The following is a 16,928-nucleotide window of genomic DNA, read 5'->3' as shown; positions in this document are numbered from 1 at the left end:
ATTATTCATGTCCATTTTTTTGTTAGATACAAAAAAACAATAGACAGATACTGTCAGATTAAGAATAATTTAATTTAAATAACAAACATGTAAATAACAAGTGAGTAAAAATAGTGTCCATTCATGTCACATAGTCATATATGTGAGATTTAGTGCTGCTCTTTGTACTGTAATCTCCCTGTGATGATAACCTACTCACACAGAGTTAAATATCATTTGAGTGTCAGTGCGCCAAGTTTACCTGTTGACAGGTATATAGAACACGTGGAGTCACGTCAGAAGGTCATGTCCGTTTATGTAACACGTTCCACCTCTGCCAGAATGGACCCAATGTATTATGGGTCCAGGGTGACAGTACAGTCCTAACCCACTGCATGGTTCGAACATAGGCATCCACTGAATCTACCTCCCTTTGACCTCGGTTTACTGGGTCCACTCTCTAGATCCAGGTCACGGCACCACTGTAACACATACTAGCAATGCTAACTAACTATATGCTACATCTGGTCATTTTTTTTATTGAAAGGTCAATGTCTGACATAAGCAGTTTTACAAACAACACAGTATTTTGTAATGTTTGCCAAAGAAATTCCAAAGGCTACGCGTGTTGTTGCCAAAGGTACATTATACTAGAAGATATTTGTGAAGTGCAATACTCACTTTGTGAATGCTATTTCAGTTGTGAGGATCAGCCAAGCCACTTTGGAAATTAAAACACACACACACACACACACACACACACACACACACACACACACACACACACACACACACACACACACACACACACACACACACACACACACACACACACACACACACACACACACACACACACACACACACACACACACACACACACACACACAATTAGAGTAATGATCTATGCCACCAGAGGCATTGAGGCCCCTCTGACAAGCATCAGTAATGACCCTAGTAGGAATACTCCTGGTGAAAAAATGTCTGTTCATTTGTATGACATGCTACATTTTGATAACACTGAGAGATGGATGGTGGACATGCTTGGGTAACGGGTTAGCCCCATTTGGAGTGAATGGGAAGACAGAAAAACAAAGCTACCTCATTACTCCATTGGTATGTGTGAAGATGGGGCCTCTGTGTATGTGGGTTAGAGGAGCTATTTCAAAAGGTAAGTTGGAAATTGCCTGGTTTAATAGCCTACATTTATACAGAACCCCTGTTCAACCGGTGGATAGCCATTAGGTGCAATGTGACCCTCAAGAAGAGACTAATTACAAACAGTAAAATGAGTTGAGGGCTCTGGACGCTCAGACAGTTCCATATACACAGAGTAGTCAAGCTATATCTGGAGAAGTTAGGGTTGTGCTGTACTAGTTTTAGATTGAAACCAGTCTTTAAATAGGAGTGGGGGATTGTTAGCTGGGTTAAAATGAAGCACCTTTAGCTAAACTCATATTGGTTAATTGGTATTTCAAATCTTCACCGAGGGTGAGATCAGTGCAAAATATTTTGTTTCTCACAGATTCCAGCATGGAGAACTGAGTTATTGGCAACCTTACATAGATGTATGTAACGTACCATACGTCTTCACAGAGGATGAACAGAATGGATCCTAGCTTTGCAAACGTGACGTCAGACATGTAGACCTACAGCATACCATCAACACGCATACAACAGAATACTAAATGTGTATTTTGAGGCTGTGGTCTATCGTGTAGAGGTCCTATTGCACCATAGTGGTTAAGCTACATGGCAGCAGGGGTGCTGCGACCTTAATCCCCAGAAGCAGAGGAGAGATTCCCTCTTGGCATGTTACGACCTGTGCTCAGCGGGATGTAAAACCTTCAGCTGGGGGGTTAAGTGGTTGTGGTTAGTCTGGAAAAGCTACAAGAAAAAAACGATTTGTGGTGAGGAACAGGCTACCATAACGCACCACGAGAGTGATCATTTTCATCCCAGACTCTACAAACCTGATAAATGGAGAATATTACAGAAGGTGCCGCAGACTACACCAAGGCCGCTGAGGGGAGGACGGATCATAATAATGTCTGGAACGGAGCAAATGGAATGGCATGGAAACCATGCGTTTGATATATTTGATACCATTCCGCCTATTCCACTCCAACCATTACCATGAGCCTGTCCTCCCCAATTAAGGTGCCACCAACCTCCTGTGGCGTATAGATACAGTGCTTAAAAGACCTCTGGATTACGGTCACCTTCCATTCTGTGATAGTTTTCACTATGTTAATAGGACATTACAAATCATTCAACCCCTTTAGACAGCGCAGTAAAGAAACTCCCCTTCCCCCACTGACATCCATTTGAAGGACACACCTCTTGCTAGTTATCTTCTATATAGTGCATGTGATCGAACCCTCCTTAGATGTCTCTGATTACATGCCTGTCTTTCTCACCCTCGAGTCATTTTGCAGGAGTCATGCCTCACACACAGCCGCCACCATGATAGTGATGTGCCTTCCTTGAGGTCTACGATATTGATATTGCGTAAGAGCGCGGTTCCTTTGCTCACTGTATTCAGCTACGACTATAAGGTTGCGATAAACGTATGGCTAGAGATCAAGGGGCATGAGAGGTGTTCAACGGTTGGGTGAGAGGAATTCAAAACACAGCGTTGCCTAGGGATACCATAGTGTGTGTGTGTATTGGCTTGCTCACCTCTTGCCATCTGTACATCCCTCACAGAGACTTTTTCCAATACCAACATATAAAACACACTATTGTTATAATATCCATTGCACATGACAAGACGGTCCACGGTTGGCACGTAACTTTTCCATTTTGTCCACAAGTAGAGTGAGAGGTAGAAAACAAAGAGGCAAACCCCCCAAACAGTCAAATCTGAGCAGATAAAGGTCGGACGGTGTTCATTTCCTAATTTAAGTAGCTTTCCTCAACATCTGGGTCGATTGAGGCGATATTGCACTTGGGACGGGTCATCTTATCTGCCACTGGAAGCCTATAGGAGTCACAACACAGCCTGATTGGCCAGTGCAGAAAAGGCATTCTGGCAATCATCCAAAGAGTCCCGGATCATGTTCACACAATTATTAAGACATGGGTTCGACGAAACACCAAGTAGGCCACATAGATCTGGAAGTACACAACTGAAGCAGGTGATTGTCTGGTTCGGATTCCTTCCACTAGAAATTACAAAGGTAGCCAGCTAGTCGTTAGCCCTCATTAGCCCCCAACAGGGCCACTCAGCAGTAGCTCTCAGAGTATTTGATGGCTCCTTCTCCTCCCCCGTTGCCCAGCGGAGCTCCATCAAGGCCGTTCAGCACCTGCTTGCGGGCGGAAATGTAGCAGTAGGCCTTGCCCTTCTTGGCCCCTGGGTGGTGGTGTGGGCGCGGGCGGGCATGCGGCCCCGAGGCGGAGGCATCCGAGGAGAGGTTGTGGGTATCCTCCTGTGGACAGTCAGGCTGACAGGGCGGGTCGTGGTGGCACTGCCCGCCGGCGGTGCCCCCCTGTGGCGTGTTGCTGCCGGTGTTGCGAAGGTCGTCCAGGACGGTCATGCCCAGCTTCCATTGCTGCCATTTCTTCTTTATCTCTGACTGCACCTGGGACAGATGGACAGAGGGAGAGATGTACAGAAAGGGATGAAGGAGGGAAAGTAATGAGTTTTTCCCGACCTTTTGATCTGGTCAGATCAAAAGACAAATTATATCAAATTTGATCATTATTCTCTTTACTCACTACTCCGTAGGCTACCTCAACCAAACTAGCCCATATCTCAACAGGAGATACATCGGACCCTTCATGTCACAGTGGCCTATACACTTCTTGACTCTACACATGGCTGGACCCCTCACTGACATCCCATTTCCCCATTGACGTAGGTAGTGAGCTTCTCTGTGTGTGCTAACCCACAGTGACAGGGTGACATACCCAGCAGGTCACAGAAAGCGCTGGCTTCTCATAGGAACTAACAGAGACGAATGTGCCATCACCTCAGGTGTTTGCTACTGATGTTCAAGTGCACTTCTTTTGCCCTGGGCTTTGTCGAGAGCACACTTCACTTCGTTACTCACCTCTTTATTGACGAAGCAGTACAGGATGGCAACCAGGAGACCCTGCGGGACGAGAGAGAGACAGGTATCAGAAGAAGAGCGATCTCTCCATTTTCCCCTATCTAACAAACACCTAACAGAAGCAAAACAGAGAGAAATAACATGCAGTAACAAGAAAGAATGCCTGCACGCACAGGACACATTCATGCTCCTGCGCACGCACGCACACACACACGCATAACCTTTGTACCTCATCATATTACCTGGAAAGAATTGAATAAAAGTTCAAAGAAGAGGTTGATATTTCGGAGGATGCCCTCTGTCTGTTCCTCTGACATCACGGCAAAGACAACCTCATGGATGCCCAGGAGAGGGATGAGGGTCAGAGTGGACTTAGCCAACCTGCACACACAGAGCATCCTTTACAGAGCCAAGCAAGGGCAACTATTAGAGAGGTCTGTTTGGTCCTATTTGGTGAATCTCTTTCATCAATGACATCAATGGATGGTTCACGTTTCACACAAACACATAAAAGCCAAACAAGGAAAGCCACAACTTCCACACCTGGACACCTGGATGAAAAGTAACGGCTTCAAACAAAGCATCTTGGGAAATCAAAAAAAGCCTCCTCTTCCCATGACTCTTTAGTGGGTCAGAATCTGTGTATCAGCTGCATTTGTGCTTAGATTACAATCAGACTCATGTTGTCCAGTGTGCCTTGAGGCCAGGCTTAGTCCATAGGATTAGGTATGGGACTGGTCTCCTGGATGTGGCTGGTTTCCTAAAAAAAAGTCTATGCCGTCTCAAAGGACCACGGCTCACAATCAAAGGATGGGAAGGCCCCTTTGAATACCACAGAAACATCAAAGGATTCCACAGCTCCCTTTACTCTGCATGCCATAAAGGGTTAGTAGAAGTGCAAGTCAATTTAGTGATGGATTATTGAGGTAATGGATGTCAACTGAGTTTGAAGCAAATGTCTTTAGTGTGGATAGTGTTAGGTCATCACAATGTCTTCTGACTCGCACAAAGGCAGAGTCCTTGTGTGTTCACGCCAGACGATAGTTGACAACATCGTACAGCAATGTTCCGTGAATGGAAGGGCGTTTAACAAGGTATGACAGAGACAAAGGTACGTGACAAGAAACACATAGACGTGTGTAAGCAATGAGCTGACTAAATCAGTTTCATAAGCTACAAGACGGTGTTTGTTTTGTGTTTTTATTCTGGTTTGCTTTTATGTAATTCATGGATTAGAAGGTGCTGTTTGTTTCTTTCTTACCTGAATTTATAATCTGTGTACCTCATTTGGCGTGCCTTTAATTTGGAGACAAGGATCTGTATGATCCGAATAAATATGAAAAAGTTGACCTGGAATAAAAGAAATGAACATCAAACCACCCAATATTAGCTTTATTGACGCCAAAAAGAAAGTGTAACAATCTGACATCTAAAAAGGATATATATCCAAATAGCTCTGTTCTGTGGCATTTCAGTATTATATGAGAAAGGGAAACAAGGATAACTGCTACTGTTGAAGTAGGGTGAATATGTGAGAATTCCACAATAACGTGAAAAGCTAAAGTTTGAGTTCCAAAGTCAGACTGCAGCATGTTAGGGGTATTAACTGCAAAGTTCAGGTGACAGAGTGCAACTGCATGCCATAATACGTATAAATTACTCCTTTTATTTATTTAACCTTTATTTTGACAGGGAGTCATGCTGAGACCAAGGCCTCTTTTACAGATGAGCCGTGTAATTACAAAAATATACACATCAATACAATATGAAAGGTGAAACAGAAATACAAAACACAGTCTTTGTCTAACATTATTAATTATGTCAAACCATGTTAGGCATTTTGTCCTGAGGGGAAATGCGAGAGTTGTGGGACAAATGACAAGTCCTATGTGAATCCTCATCTCTTCTGGTTGCTTCTGATGGAAAATACCATAGAAAAAAGTATATTCTCTTCCTCTCAGAGTTTCACTGACAGATGCCAATTGAACACAATTAAGATAAGGTGGATTCATGCTTTAAGAACTTGTTAAGCATAAATATTAAAGGTCTAGGTCCTTATTTCTAAGTGTTACTAAGAAAAGAAAAGAAACCAGGTGACATTCATTTTATGTCTTCTGGGTTTATGAGGCATCCATTAATTTTAATGTACAGTGCATTCCGGAAACCAAAACATGCCCACTCAGCTTTCACGTTTGCATAATTTCCCCAGGTTTGTCACAGTCTGCTAACTTCAAAGAGACAAAACAACAGGGGAAGCAGGGGGGAGGGGTGGGGGGTGGAGGAGAGGAGCGGAGCGGGGCGTTGACGAATGACTCACCCATAGGCCCCCATTGCTTTAGGGCGCACAGCACAGTCAACACACACATCAACACACACTCACCAGAATGGCCAGGAGGATGGGTGTGCGGATGATCCACCAGTACGCCATGTTCTCGTTGATCTCCCAGCACCTGGGAGGAGGTGATTCACAATCTCTTAGTTGTAATTTTCTTTTTAGTAACAGATGAGGAGGAAATAAGACTGAATGGAAACGAGTGACTCACCGTGTGTTTTCGTACAGGTACCGCACTATAATCCAGGGGACCACAAATAACACTGGGGTTCCTACACACAGTGCCATAAATCCATACATTACGGTCAGGAAACAGCATTTATATAATTTATCGTGTGTGTGTGTCCATCTCTATGTGTGAGTTTGTGCATGTATCTACCCCAGCCGATGAAGAGGTATCCACAGAAGTAGCTGTTCTCAGAGAAGACCATGAGCACCAGCAGGTTGTGAAGGTACAGGCCCTCCACCAGCAGCCAGTAGTAGTTAGCCCCCACACAGTACTGCATGAGCACCTGGGCCACACGGCAGCCAGAGAGAGCCTGGGGGCAAAGGTCAGGGGTAGAGGTCAAGGATGGCTGTCTAAAGTACGAGTGATGAATTGAGTCTGTAAACTGTTTGTTTGTGTGTGTGTGTGTGTTTCTGTAACCTGCATTAGTGTGTATAGCCTTTAGTTCCCAACCTGATCACTGAGGACATTGGACACGTCTCTGTTGTCTCTGAACTCAGGGGTGTCCCTGGTGAGAACAGCATCTCTGGTGAGGATGGATATGGCTCGCAGGATGAAGGAGGCAAACAGATTGGTGTGGATATAGTTCCTGGTGCACCTTAGTTTCCTAGGGTACAACACTTGACAATGAGATTACTGTATGACAAAATTCTTTGCAGCATCATGTATATGTCATATACAGATACAGGATCTTAATTTGATCAGTCTTTACTTACTGAGAATGTTCCTGGACAGCAGGAAATGCAAACTTGTAGTGTATCCAAGGTTCTGAAGTTTGTAATTTACGCTTTAAAATGTCAGAATTTGCAGTAACAAAAATATCCATTAATTATAATCCACAAAATAATTCAAATTTCCTGTTGCTGCAGGATTATTTTCCTACTACTGTATGATTTACATTTGCCTAATTCACATCAGAGGACTAGAAGTGAAGCCATTGCCTAAGTCCAAACAAACAGTCCCATAGAGTCAAATCCTGACATATAAAGATGAACTGTATGCTGTTTATGACTGTGGTCAGAGCCAGTACTTACCTGAAGATGAGCAGTATGATGAGGGCCAGGGAAAGGCTGGCCAGGGACAGAGAGTAGCCCACAGTGTACATCACCCGGAAGTAGGCCAAGATCACCATCTGGTTCTCCTGTGGACACACAAAGACCTGCACTCAAATCCCAAGTAGATGAGGGAACAACATTACCCTGTTTTCACCTATAACTCTGACTCTCTTATGGATGTGCTGTACTGAACGAATGCCCTGTCCTTTTAGTAGAGTGCAAACAGAGACACAGATACAGACGAAGCAGATGCACTGACCGCAAGAAGTCTTCTTGTTCTTGTTGCCTATTATGCCTTGGAAAATGCTCATGAATGCTTTAATGACGCTCAGTACACTAATAAGCTCCTGTTAAAAATATGTGACACTCCATTATTGTATACTCTAGGCTTATGAATCTCACAGATTAGAACATGTGAGTGTAACTGGTGTCAAACAATGGTGAAGTGGAGCGTAAACGGACATTTACCCACCTATCATGAAAAAAACGCATTGGAAATATAGGGAGTGTTATTTTATTCACTGCGAATGGCCGTGAACAGTGATCAACGTTTACCCACCTATTTTTCTTATCATCAGAAAGTCTGGCTGCAGACTGGAGTACATTTCAGTTGTGGAGTCAATGATGCAAAACAGCGTTGCATCATCGGTTGCCAGCAACAACATAACCCCTAGGTGATGGCTTTCTCCCTCTTCATAAAGAGAGGACTGTGTGTCTTTCAGTGCTCACCCCTCTCACTCTGTAGCCCTGGCAGATCTATAACCCTGTATGTAATACCGACTAAGTAATGAGATCTTTTATATTTACGTAGTAAACGGGCCATTCATTACTGAGCTCGTAATGGAGTGCAGCACTAGATGTGAAATTAAGAGAAAGTAAGGAGGACGCGAGTTGAGCATGCTGATAGGGATGAGTGGAAGTCAACATTAGGGCACAGCAACGGCTGCTGCTAGCCCACCTCAGCAGTCATAAGCAATCAGAGCACTCTGGCATTATCGTAAAAGAATGGCCATTCTGGTAATTGCATTTCTATGTCCCCTACAGGTGGTATCCCATTGGAGTACCTACTCTATTAATCCTTGCTTTTTGAATGGCTATTAATTAGTTTACCTCTCAAAGCATCTGTCAGTACTTGGAGGGTCTCATAAGACTACTGGTGTAGTTTTCTAAAAGTCACATTCAGTAATTAAAAGCATTAACCCTTTGAAAGTCTACTGTCCTACTCTTAGCAATGCATGTTATTATGTGCTGAGAGGAGGGTCTACTTCAGGAATGGTGCATGATGGGTATTACCTGTGCCACCTGCTGGTTATTGTCTGCGTTGCACTGGGAGTGGTCCCTCCAGGTGCTACTGGTGTTGTTAATGGCCCATTGGCCATCAGGCCCACACTCCCGCAACACATATCCATTACGAACTGCACAGACACGGGGAGGGAGAGATAAAGGAAGAAGGCAAACAGATGAGACAAATTCAATTCTGCACATATACATTAAAACCAGCAGATAGTGATAGCGCTGACGTCACCCACGTATTCCCGATGGCGCATGAAGCCGGAACTATTTGAATTTTAAGTACGCCATATCGCTGAATGGGCCTGAATGGCACCACAAAATTGTTAAGGATCATGGTGAAAGTGGCACCATTATGGACATCCAGTACGGGGTTGCTCAGTTAAAAAAGAACAAATCTCCAGGTTGTGATGGATTAACCTCTGAATTTTACAAAACCTTCTTTGAAGAAATAGCACCTTTTTTACTTGAAACCTTTAAGGAGGCTATAAAGAAGGGAGAACTACCTGCCTCTCTGAAGCAAGGGGTTATTACTCTTATACCTAAACCACACAAGGATCTCCTAAGTATTGATAATTGGCGTCCAATCACACTCCTAAATAACGACTACAAAATTATAGCCTTAATCTTTGCAAAAAGGTTAAAGTCTTGCTTAAATGATCTGATTGATGAATGTCAATCAGGGTTTATGAAAGGGCGCCATATATCTAATAATCTGAGGCTGATATTAGACTTGGTTGAGTATCGTGATCTATTAGATGACTTCCCTGTTATCCTATTTCTGGATTTTCAGAAAGCATTTGATACAGTAAGTCACAATTTTATCTTTGATTGTCTTAAGCATTTGAAATTTGGTCGTTTCTTTGTTGATGCTATTAGAACTCTGTATAATGGTGGCAATAGCTGTATCAAACTCTGTCATGGAACATCCTCAAGATTTAACATTTACAAAGGAATACGACAAGGTTGTCCAATTTCACCTTTTTTATTTTTGTTAGTTTCTCAAATGTTATGCTCATTAGTTCATAAAAGTCCATTTGAAGGCATTACATTCCAGTCCAGAGAGATCAAGATATCCCAACTGGCGGATGACACCTCACTTTTTTTTAAAAATGTATCTCAAGCTAGATTAGCATTGGATATCGTGAAGCAGTTCTCCAAAATCTCAGGCTTGACTTTAAATCTTTCCAAATGTGAGTTGTTTGTTGTGAAAGGAGCTGTCAACCCAGCAGATTGTAACATCTCTGAAAAAGATACTGTAACCTACCTCGGTGTAAAGATCACCAAAAATCTTAAGGCTATGAATGATCTTAATTTGAACCCTGTAACTGAATCTGTCAAAAAAAAATTATCCTCATGGTTAGGGAGGGATTTAAGTCTTCAAGGAAGGGTGCTTTTATCCAAAGCTGAGGGGCTATCTCGTGCATCCTATCTTTTTTCATCTATTGACATTCCCAAATCCACTTGCTGTACCTTAGATAGGCTTTTGTACAACTTCATATGGAAAAACAAGCCACATAAGATAAAAAGAGATGTTATCACCAACAGGGTTTGTGATGGCGGTCTAAATGTCTTAGATTTCACTCTCTTCAATCAGATATCAAAGGTCAACTGGATTAAAAGGTACATAAAAAATCCTCATAGCTTCTGGAATATTATACCTAATTTTGTTTTTCAGAAGTTCGGCGGGCTTAATTTTTTACTACAATGTCCATATATTGTGGGTAAAATTCCTGTGAAACTGGCGGTTTTTCACAAGCAGGCTTTAATGTGCTGGGCTTTGTTGTATAAACACAACTTTTCACCTCATAAATGTTTTATTTGGAACAATGGGTCAATATTACATAGAAATAAGATGTTATTTAACCATAAATGGTTCTCGAAAAACATTGTTCTTGTCAGCCAATTGGTTAATAACAGTGGGAATCTATTTACACAGAGAGAATTTATGGAAATATACAACTTTGAGGTTTCAAGCAAGGAATATGACACTGTTATTAAAGCTATACCTAGTGGGATAAAAACTTTACTTCAGAATAATGCATATTTTGGAATATCTCCGATTGTAAGCGATATTCAGGTGAATGGCATTGGTCTACTAGATACGAAATTCAACAATCGTTTAATAAGGGATATTTTCTACAGGAAGTCTATTCCCTCTGCGATATTTTGTTGGGCTTCATCGTTTGATGTAAACTGGCGCCGTGCTTGGCTCACTCCACACAGATTTATGGTGACCAATAAAGTAAAGGAGATCTCCTTTAAGATAATCCATAGATGCTATCCGTGTAATAGCTTGATTTCTAAATATATATTTGACGTTACCAGTGAATGCAGTTTTTGTGAACTAGAAACTATATCTTAGCCGCAAATTGCATACAACCATTGATATTACTAAGTTTGACATATTATTTTACTACACTGATTCCACAATTGAACGTGAGTATGTCATAAATCTCTTTATTTTATTAGGAAAATCTTTTATCCATAAATCAAAATTTATGAAGAAAAAGCCCCTTTTCTTAATTTTTTTATCTGATTTGGAACAGTACGTAGAATCTTTAAAACGTATACAAAACAATATGTCAAAAAAATGTATTCGATATATGTCTGTATTTGATTTGATATAATAGTTTTTTTTGTTTTTCTCTAATTTCTTTGGATTCCCTCTGGCTGTTATGTTATGTTATGTTTATGTTTTGCATGTTAATGTTATTTACAGCAAGTTAAATAAAGATTTGTGCAAACTTAAAAAAATAAATAAAAAATTTAAAAATTTAAATTAAAAAAAAAAATGGTGAAAGTGGCAATAACTAGCAAAGGATCATGGTTAATGTAGTCGTTTTCATCCTAACTGAGCGTTGACCGGGAGCCTCCGAATAGCCTGCCGGCCCGTGATTGGTCTGTGTCAGCACATGGTCCTGTGTGACGACAAATGTAGTCGTCAGAATGGAACACTATTTCATTTAATATCTCCATTTGTAGTGGACTTTAAAATAATTCACAGTGGGGATCGAACTTGATCATAATAAACAAATTTTAGAGGCCAAAATAGTTTAACATTTTTGCTGGGGCCGTTCTGGCGATCGTAATTTACATAGGCTTTTTAGGACAGACCAGGGGCCTCATTTATAAACCGTGTGTATGTACAAAATATAGCACAAAATGTGCGTGCGTCAGTTTTCACCCAAAAGTAGACATTTATTAAAAAAAATACTTGACATGAGAATGTGTTCACTTTCCCGCAAACTTTAGACCATGCAAAAGCACATCTGCTAGTAGGTTGAGATATTGTATGGCATGCTGGCAAGTAAGTGTTTTGTGAAAATGGGGGCTGATGATGAAAAGCTTATTCATAAAAAAACTAAAACCAGGAAAACATATTAACAAGAATGCAACATTTTCCATTAGTGAGAAGAGCGAAAATCTATGTTAGATTTGTTTTGTCAAAAACAATTTGACATAGGAATCTTATAATTAGACAAAGAAATATCTTTCCTATTTTCATAACCATTGCAGAATATATTCCTCACTTTTCTGTCCGTGATGGGTTCATATTCCCAAAGGAGCCATACAACAACTACCATGTGCATCTCTCGTTTAATTGGACCTTGTAGCCATGTATATAGGCTATATGTATTTCAAGATTTGCAATAGCATTGGCAGCGCAGTTTATAATACAGAATTTAGGCTACAGTCAAATTGAACAGCCGATCGTTTACATTGAAGTAGACCTACAGTATGAATCAAGTTTCACATTTTAATTGTCACTTGAACAAGTACAGTGAAATGCCTTTCTTGCATGCTCTTTCCCAACAATACAGTAATGAATATCAGTAGTACTATAATAAATAAAAAAGCCAAATAGAACAAAAATACACGAGAAATAGAACTGTAAGTACTGTAATTAAAACATTTTAGTAACCCTACAATGTTTCAGAATGCCGGGCAGTCCATCGTATTTAGGTTGGGGGAAAAGTCGATATAAAACATTGTTGAATCCAAACGTTCTGCTGACAGGTCCATGACAATTTGCCATTGTTTTCACGTTCAGAAACGGACACAGTCCTGTTCCAGATACAGCATAAATAACTGCTAAAGATTAAAACATTTTGCCAACATAGTAAATAGGCTGGTAGTTTATGTAAAATATTTGACAGGGTAGGTTACAGTATTGCTGTGCGATAGGAGCGCGACATCAGAGTCTATACCAAGGCAGGACAACCAAAACCCCAATAATCTATTGATAAACTATTAAACAACAACATGTCTCTTGTATGCCATGGTGTAATTCCAATAGTTCCAAATTATACAACAAATAAAGGGCGTTATTGTCACCATAAAATGTGAAGCGTTTTCCAGGCAAATTGTTTATGCTCGTTCACGCATCCACAGCTTTACAACAGGGCTGATTTATAATGGGAAACATGCGTTTGTATGGCGTGCGTCAAGTTTATAAATCTCTATATTTTTGTACGTGCGCAGACTTCCAGAAATGGTGCGCGGTTGTAAATAAGGCCCCAGGGCTTTTGCCCCCTCTTGGTTTCGTCGCAGTAGCTGACTAGCAGAGCTTGTGATTTCACGCACCAGACCAGACACTGGGGGCCTGATTCTGCACGGCTTTACATAGAAACGGTGTTAGCATTAACCTCCTAGCTGGAAGTTGGATGAAACAGAATCCCATTTCTTCTACCAAACCATAAAGCACAATGCCACACCAGTACCTTGGTTGTACCAGGGGAGGTACCACGGGCAGGGCACTTTAACGGTGGTGTTGGGGATGCCCTCCGGCCAGCAGGCGTACATGTCAAACATGCGGCCGCAGAATAAGCCTGGGGGTAGAAGTAAGTATATAAGCAGTAAGCAGACCCTGAATCCCTAAGATTTTGTCTTAAACTAAGCAGGATAGAGACTGTTTGGTGTTTGGATGAAGACCAACTGGGAAAACAGTAGTAATGATGAGGATACTGCCCTGCAATGGATCCAGTCCTTTGGGTCAGACATTAAGTCGAAGTCTGACTCATGGTGCTTATTCTAAGAATTGGGTAGATTCTGTGGACTCTGAAATATATATTTGTTTGAGGGAAAGGAGAGGGGTGATGAAGCTCCTGGTGTTTTTTATAATTGTGAAGCCAAAGGCATATTTCCACTGTCTACACAATAACGTTTTAGATGTTATTCTATTCTATTAATAAACACACAATCGGGTATGCCTGATTAGGACATAGGACAGGTGTATGTCTTTGAGTCTTACCTGGGGGTGTGGGGTCCGTGCTCATTCTCAGCAGGCACTCGCTCCTGTATATGTTCCATTCCTCCACTGTGTGCTTCACCGACTTCGTTGACACAAGCTGCCGGTCACAAATCACAGGATGGAGGGTCAGGGGTCAACCCCAGTGGGTTCTTCTGGGTAAGCCCCACAATACCTAACTACAGTGGGCCTGACTGGGTATAAAACACAAATTCCTTGGCTTACTGTAGTGGTGTAACTTAAGTTCTCCATAAAAGCTGACACATCCACTAAACCAGCTGCATCGATTGAGGATGCAAAGCACATTACACTGGCACTGCTTCTCAGACCAGCTTCCCAGCACTCTGATTGTGTTCTATATGGCACACTGAGACCATTATGACCTGCAGTGATTCAGAACAGCGAGTCATCTTCACATGACTTACATTTCGTAACAGCTCCTAAGGATAATCCAACAAACTAACGACGGCAGCGTCTAATGTACCTGACACACTTCTATGGATGGATTGAAGTTGGAAAGTAATGTTAAGTACAATCACTACTGCCGTAATGAGCAGAAACAAAGTTAAAAGTGCCTACCACAGTTCTGCACAGGACAAACAGGATGAGGAGGAGGATGGCAGGGGTCTTCATCACTTAGAGGAGTGCCAGGGCGGAGGGCCACTCATCATCTCAGGGCTACTGGGTGTTGTTCACCCAGGGGGGCCAGAACCAGGCCATGCCTCACGCCTCCACCCCATAGCCAACACCCTGCAAAACAACACAAACAATCAGTTAGAACCACTGTATACAGTACAGAGCAATCACACAATATGGGTTTGGGTTACAATTCTTATCACCTATTACGCTGAAACAAGCTTGTGGTCCACAATGGGCATAGGATTTAGCATTTGATTTGTGGAAAGGAAGTCAAAACGTTGGCCAATTAGACCATGTAGCTGATTAGAGCACTAGAGGTTTCAGCCCACTATTTCCCAATGACACTGTGACAACAAAACACCCATTTTGTTGCTACTGTAGTGTACGCTAATTACTGGCTTTCTCTGTGAGCATGACACTAATGGGGACACTTCGTTACTTGGGACTGGATTGGAGACAATGGCATGCGTTATTAGACAAATGGCAGCACAATTTGAGCATCGATGTCATGTCCACACCCACGTCTCCCAAAGACTTCTCAATGAAATCTAACCAGAGTGCTATCTGACAATCTGATGGAAGAGCCAATCGTTGTAATGTTGTAAACATCTACATAAAGAAGCCCAGAGACATGTACTGTATTTAGAGAGGACATTGAGGTTTCTGCATTATGATGCATTTGCATAACACTACAACATTTTATGGCAGCCGTGTTTGCACCCCATTAACGTTACATGGGGAATATTTAAACAAGTAAGGGATAATTAACACGGGGCTACTGAAGTAGCTAGCAGGTTTACTAGATATCTACAGTAGGTGCCTTGGTAACCATACATACAGACTTGCTAGTTTAGCTAACCAAACCATCAGTCCTAGCTTGCTATTATACACTGTATACCGTGCGTTATAGGGAAATAATCCACACTCTGGAATGCCCTTCAAGCTAATCAGAAACGAGTATTCAACAATGCCATGGTATAATGCTATATAACTGAATATCTAAAATTCAAACAATATTCAAAAAGTTGGCCTAACTCTCTAAATATAGCTCTGAAGAAGCTGCATGCCTGTATCCAGAGACAAAGTGTTCTGTTAAATCATGTATGACCGGGTTGCAGTCAATTATTAATAGTTTTGTGTGGGGGGTGTTGTGCTAAACAGTGTAAAAAAAAAAAAACAGTTACAAAAAATACAAACACTGAACATAACATATTGTTCCCATTGTCCCTGCTATGTTACTTAAAGAGCTGGAACACATTGGTCTATACAGCAACTCCCTCAATGTACATACTGTACTGTGATAACATCATTGTTTGTGCTTTTAGTGCCATGCTTCATGCACGCAGAGGATCCAATTAAAGTGCTGTAATCAAATCAACTAATCGAATACATTTTTACAAGGAGTCCTTTATGACGGGTCATTTTTTCTGCACAAGGAATTTGGAAATTGTATGCATGACATCACTCACATTGACAAGATGTATTTTTCTCTGAATTCAATTTTTCTTGTGCTAATGCTCTCATGATTTGAAAAACGTTCCAAGCCTACAAAAATAACCCCAAATGTGTACATTTATCGAACATGACATGTCTAAATTTAAGGCCAGAAAAGAGTTGAGGGGGAGTTGCACTGTATCCTGCTTTCATTCTCAATAGCTTGTTTTTCTTTTCAGGGGACAATTCCCAGGAGGTGTCTCTATTTTTTCCTCTGTACAAAAGAAAATCCAGTAAGTCTGCAGTCAAACACTGTAGCATACACACAACATCAAGAGTAGCTACTCAAAACACAGATTGTGATCCAAAGTACACTGTCGGGACTTTATTCCTTCGCAAACTATGAGCAGCCATTTCAAAACACCCTGAAAAGCTTTGACTTCACTTCAGAAGAACGCTCAGAAAATAACAATTAAGGTCCAAAGCTGGAGATGCCATTGGATAGCCATTGGATTAACTTGTTTAGTAACTCCTGAACAAGCACACTAACTGTGAGGGTTTTCTTGACCCATGAAGGTATTAGACTAAAACCAAGAACCGACATATAACACTGATAGGTCATTATTATTACCATTGTCATGTCATCATGATAAACACATCTTCGTTT

The 16,928-nt window shown here is 41.5% G+C and overlaps 1 protein-coding gene across 2 annotated transcripts in view; it reads right to left on the bottom strand.

The window, feature by feature from the left end:
- Positions 1 to 53: 53 nt before the first annotated feature.
- Positions 54 to 16,928, bottom strand: part of LOC106580753 (glucagon receptor) — a 29,217-nt gene continuing 12,342 nt past the window's right edge. Inside the window, exons 2-14 of one of the 2 annotated variants that reach the window (XM_014162129.3) lie at positions 14,768 to 14,938; positions 14,192 to 14,288; positions 13,662 to 13,769; positions 8,941 to 9,062; positions 7,627 to 7,733; positions 7,046 to 7,199; positions 6,746 to 6,905; positions 6,578 to 6,638; positions 6,415 to 6,484; positions 5,296 to 5,384; positions 4,277 to 4,415; positions 4,035 to 4,076; positions 54 to 3,563 (exon numbers count right to left, since the gene is read on the bottom strand). In XM_014162129.3, the coding sequence (XP_014017604.1) occupies positions 3,207 to 3,563; positions 4,035 to 4,076; positions 4,277 to 4,415; positions 5,296 to 5,384; positions 6,415 to 6,484; positions 6,578 to 6,638; positions 6,746 to 6,905; positions 7,046 to 7,199; positions 7,627 to 7,733; positions 8,941 to 9,062; positions 13,662 to 13,769; positions 14,192 to 14,288; positions 14,768 to 14,821 (1,560 nt within the window). In that variant the 5' untranslated portion in view covers positions 14,822 to 14,938 and the 3' untranslated portion in view covers positions 54 to 3,206. Of the gene's footprint in view, positions 3,564 to 4,034; positions 4,077 to 4,276; positions 4,416 to 5,295; positions 5,385 to 6,414; positions 6,485 to 6,577; positions 6,639 to 6,745; positions 6,906 to 7,045; positions 7,200 to 7,626; positions 7,734 to 8,940; positions 9,063 to 13,661; positions 13,999 to 14,191; positions 14,289 to 14,767; positions 14,939 to 16,928 lie in introns of those variants that run through there. The other variant, XM_014162132.3, reaches the window with a different exon arrangement.

This window comes from Salmo salar, chromosome 20 (assembly GCF_965601325.2).
Source record: "Salmo salar chromosome 20, fSalSal1, whole genome shotgun sequence".
Lineage (NCBI taxonomy): Eukaryota > Metazoa > Chordata > Actinopteri > Salmoniformes > Salmonidae > Salmo > Salmo salar.
Note: the sequence above shows the minus strand (reverse complement) of the source record. Positions and strands in the feature narration are given on the sequence as shown.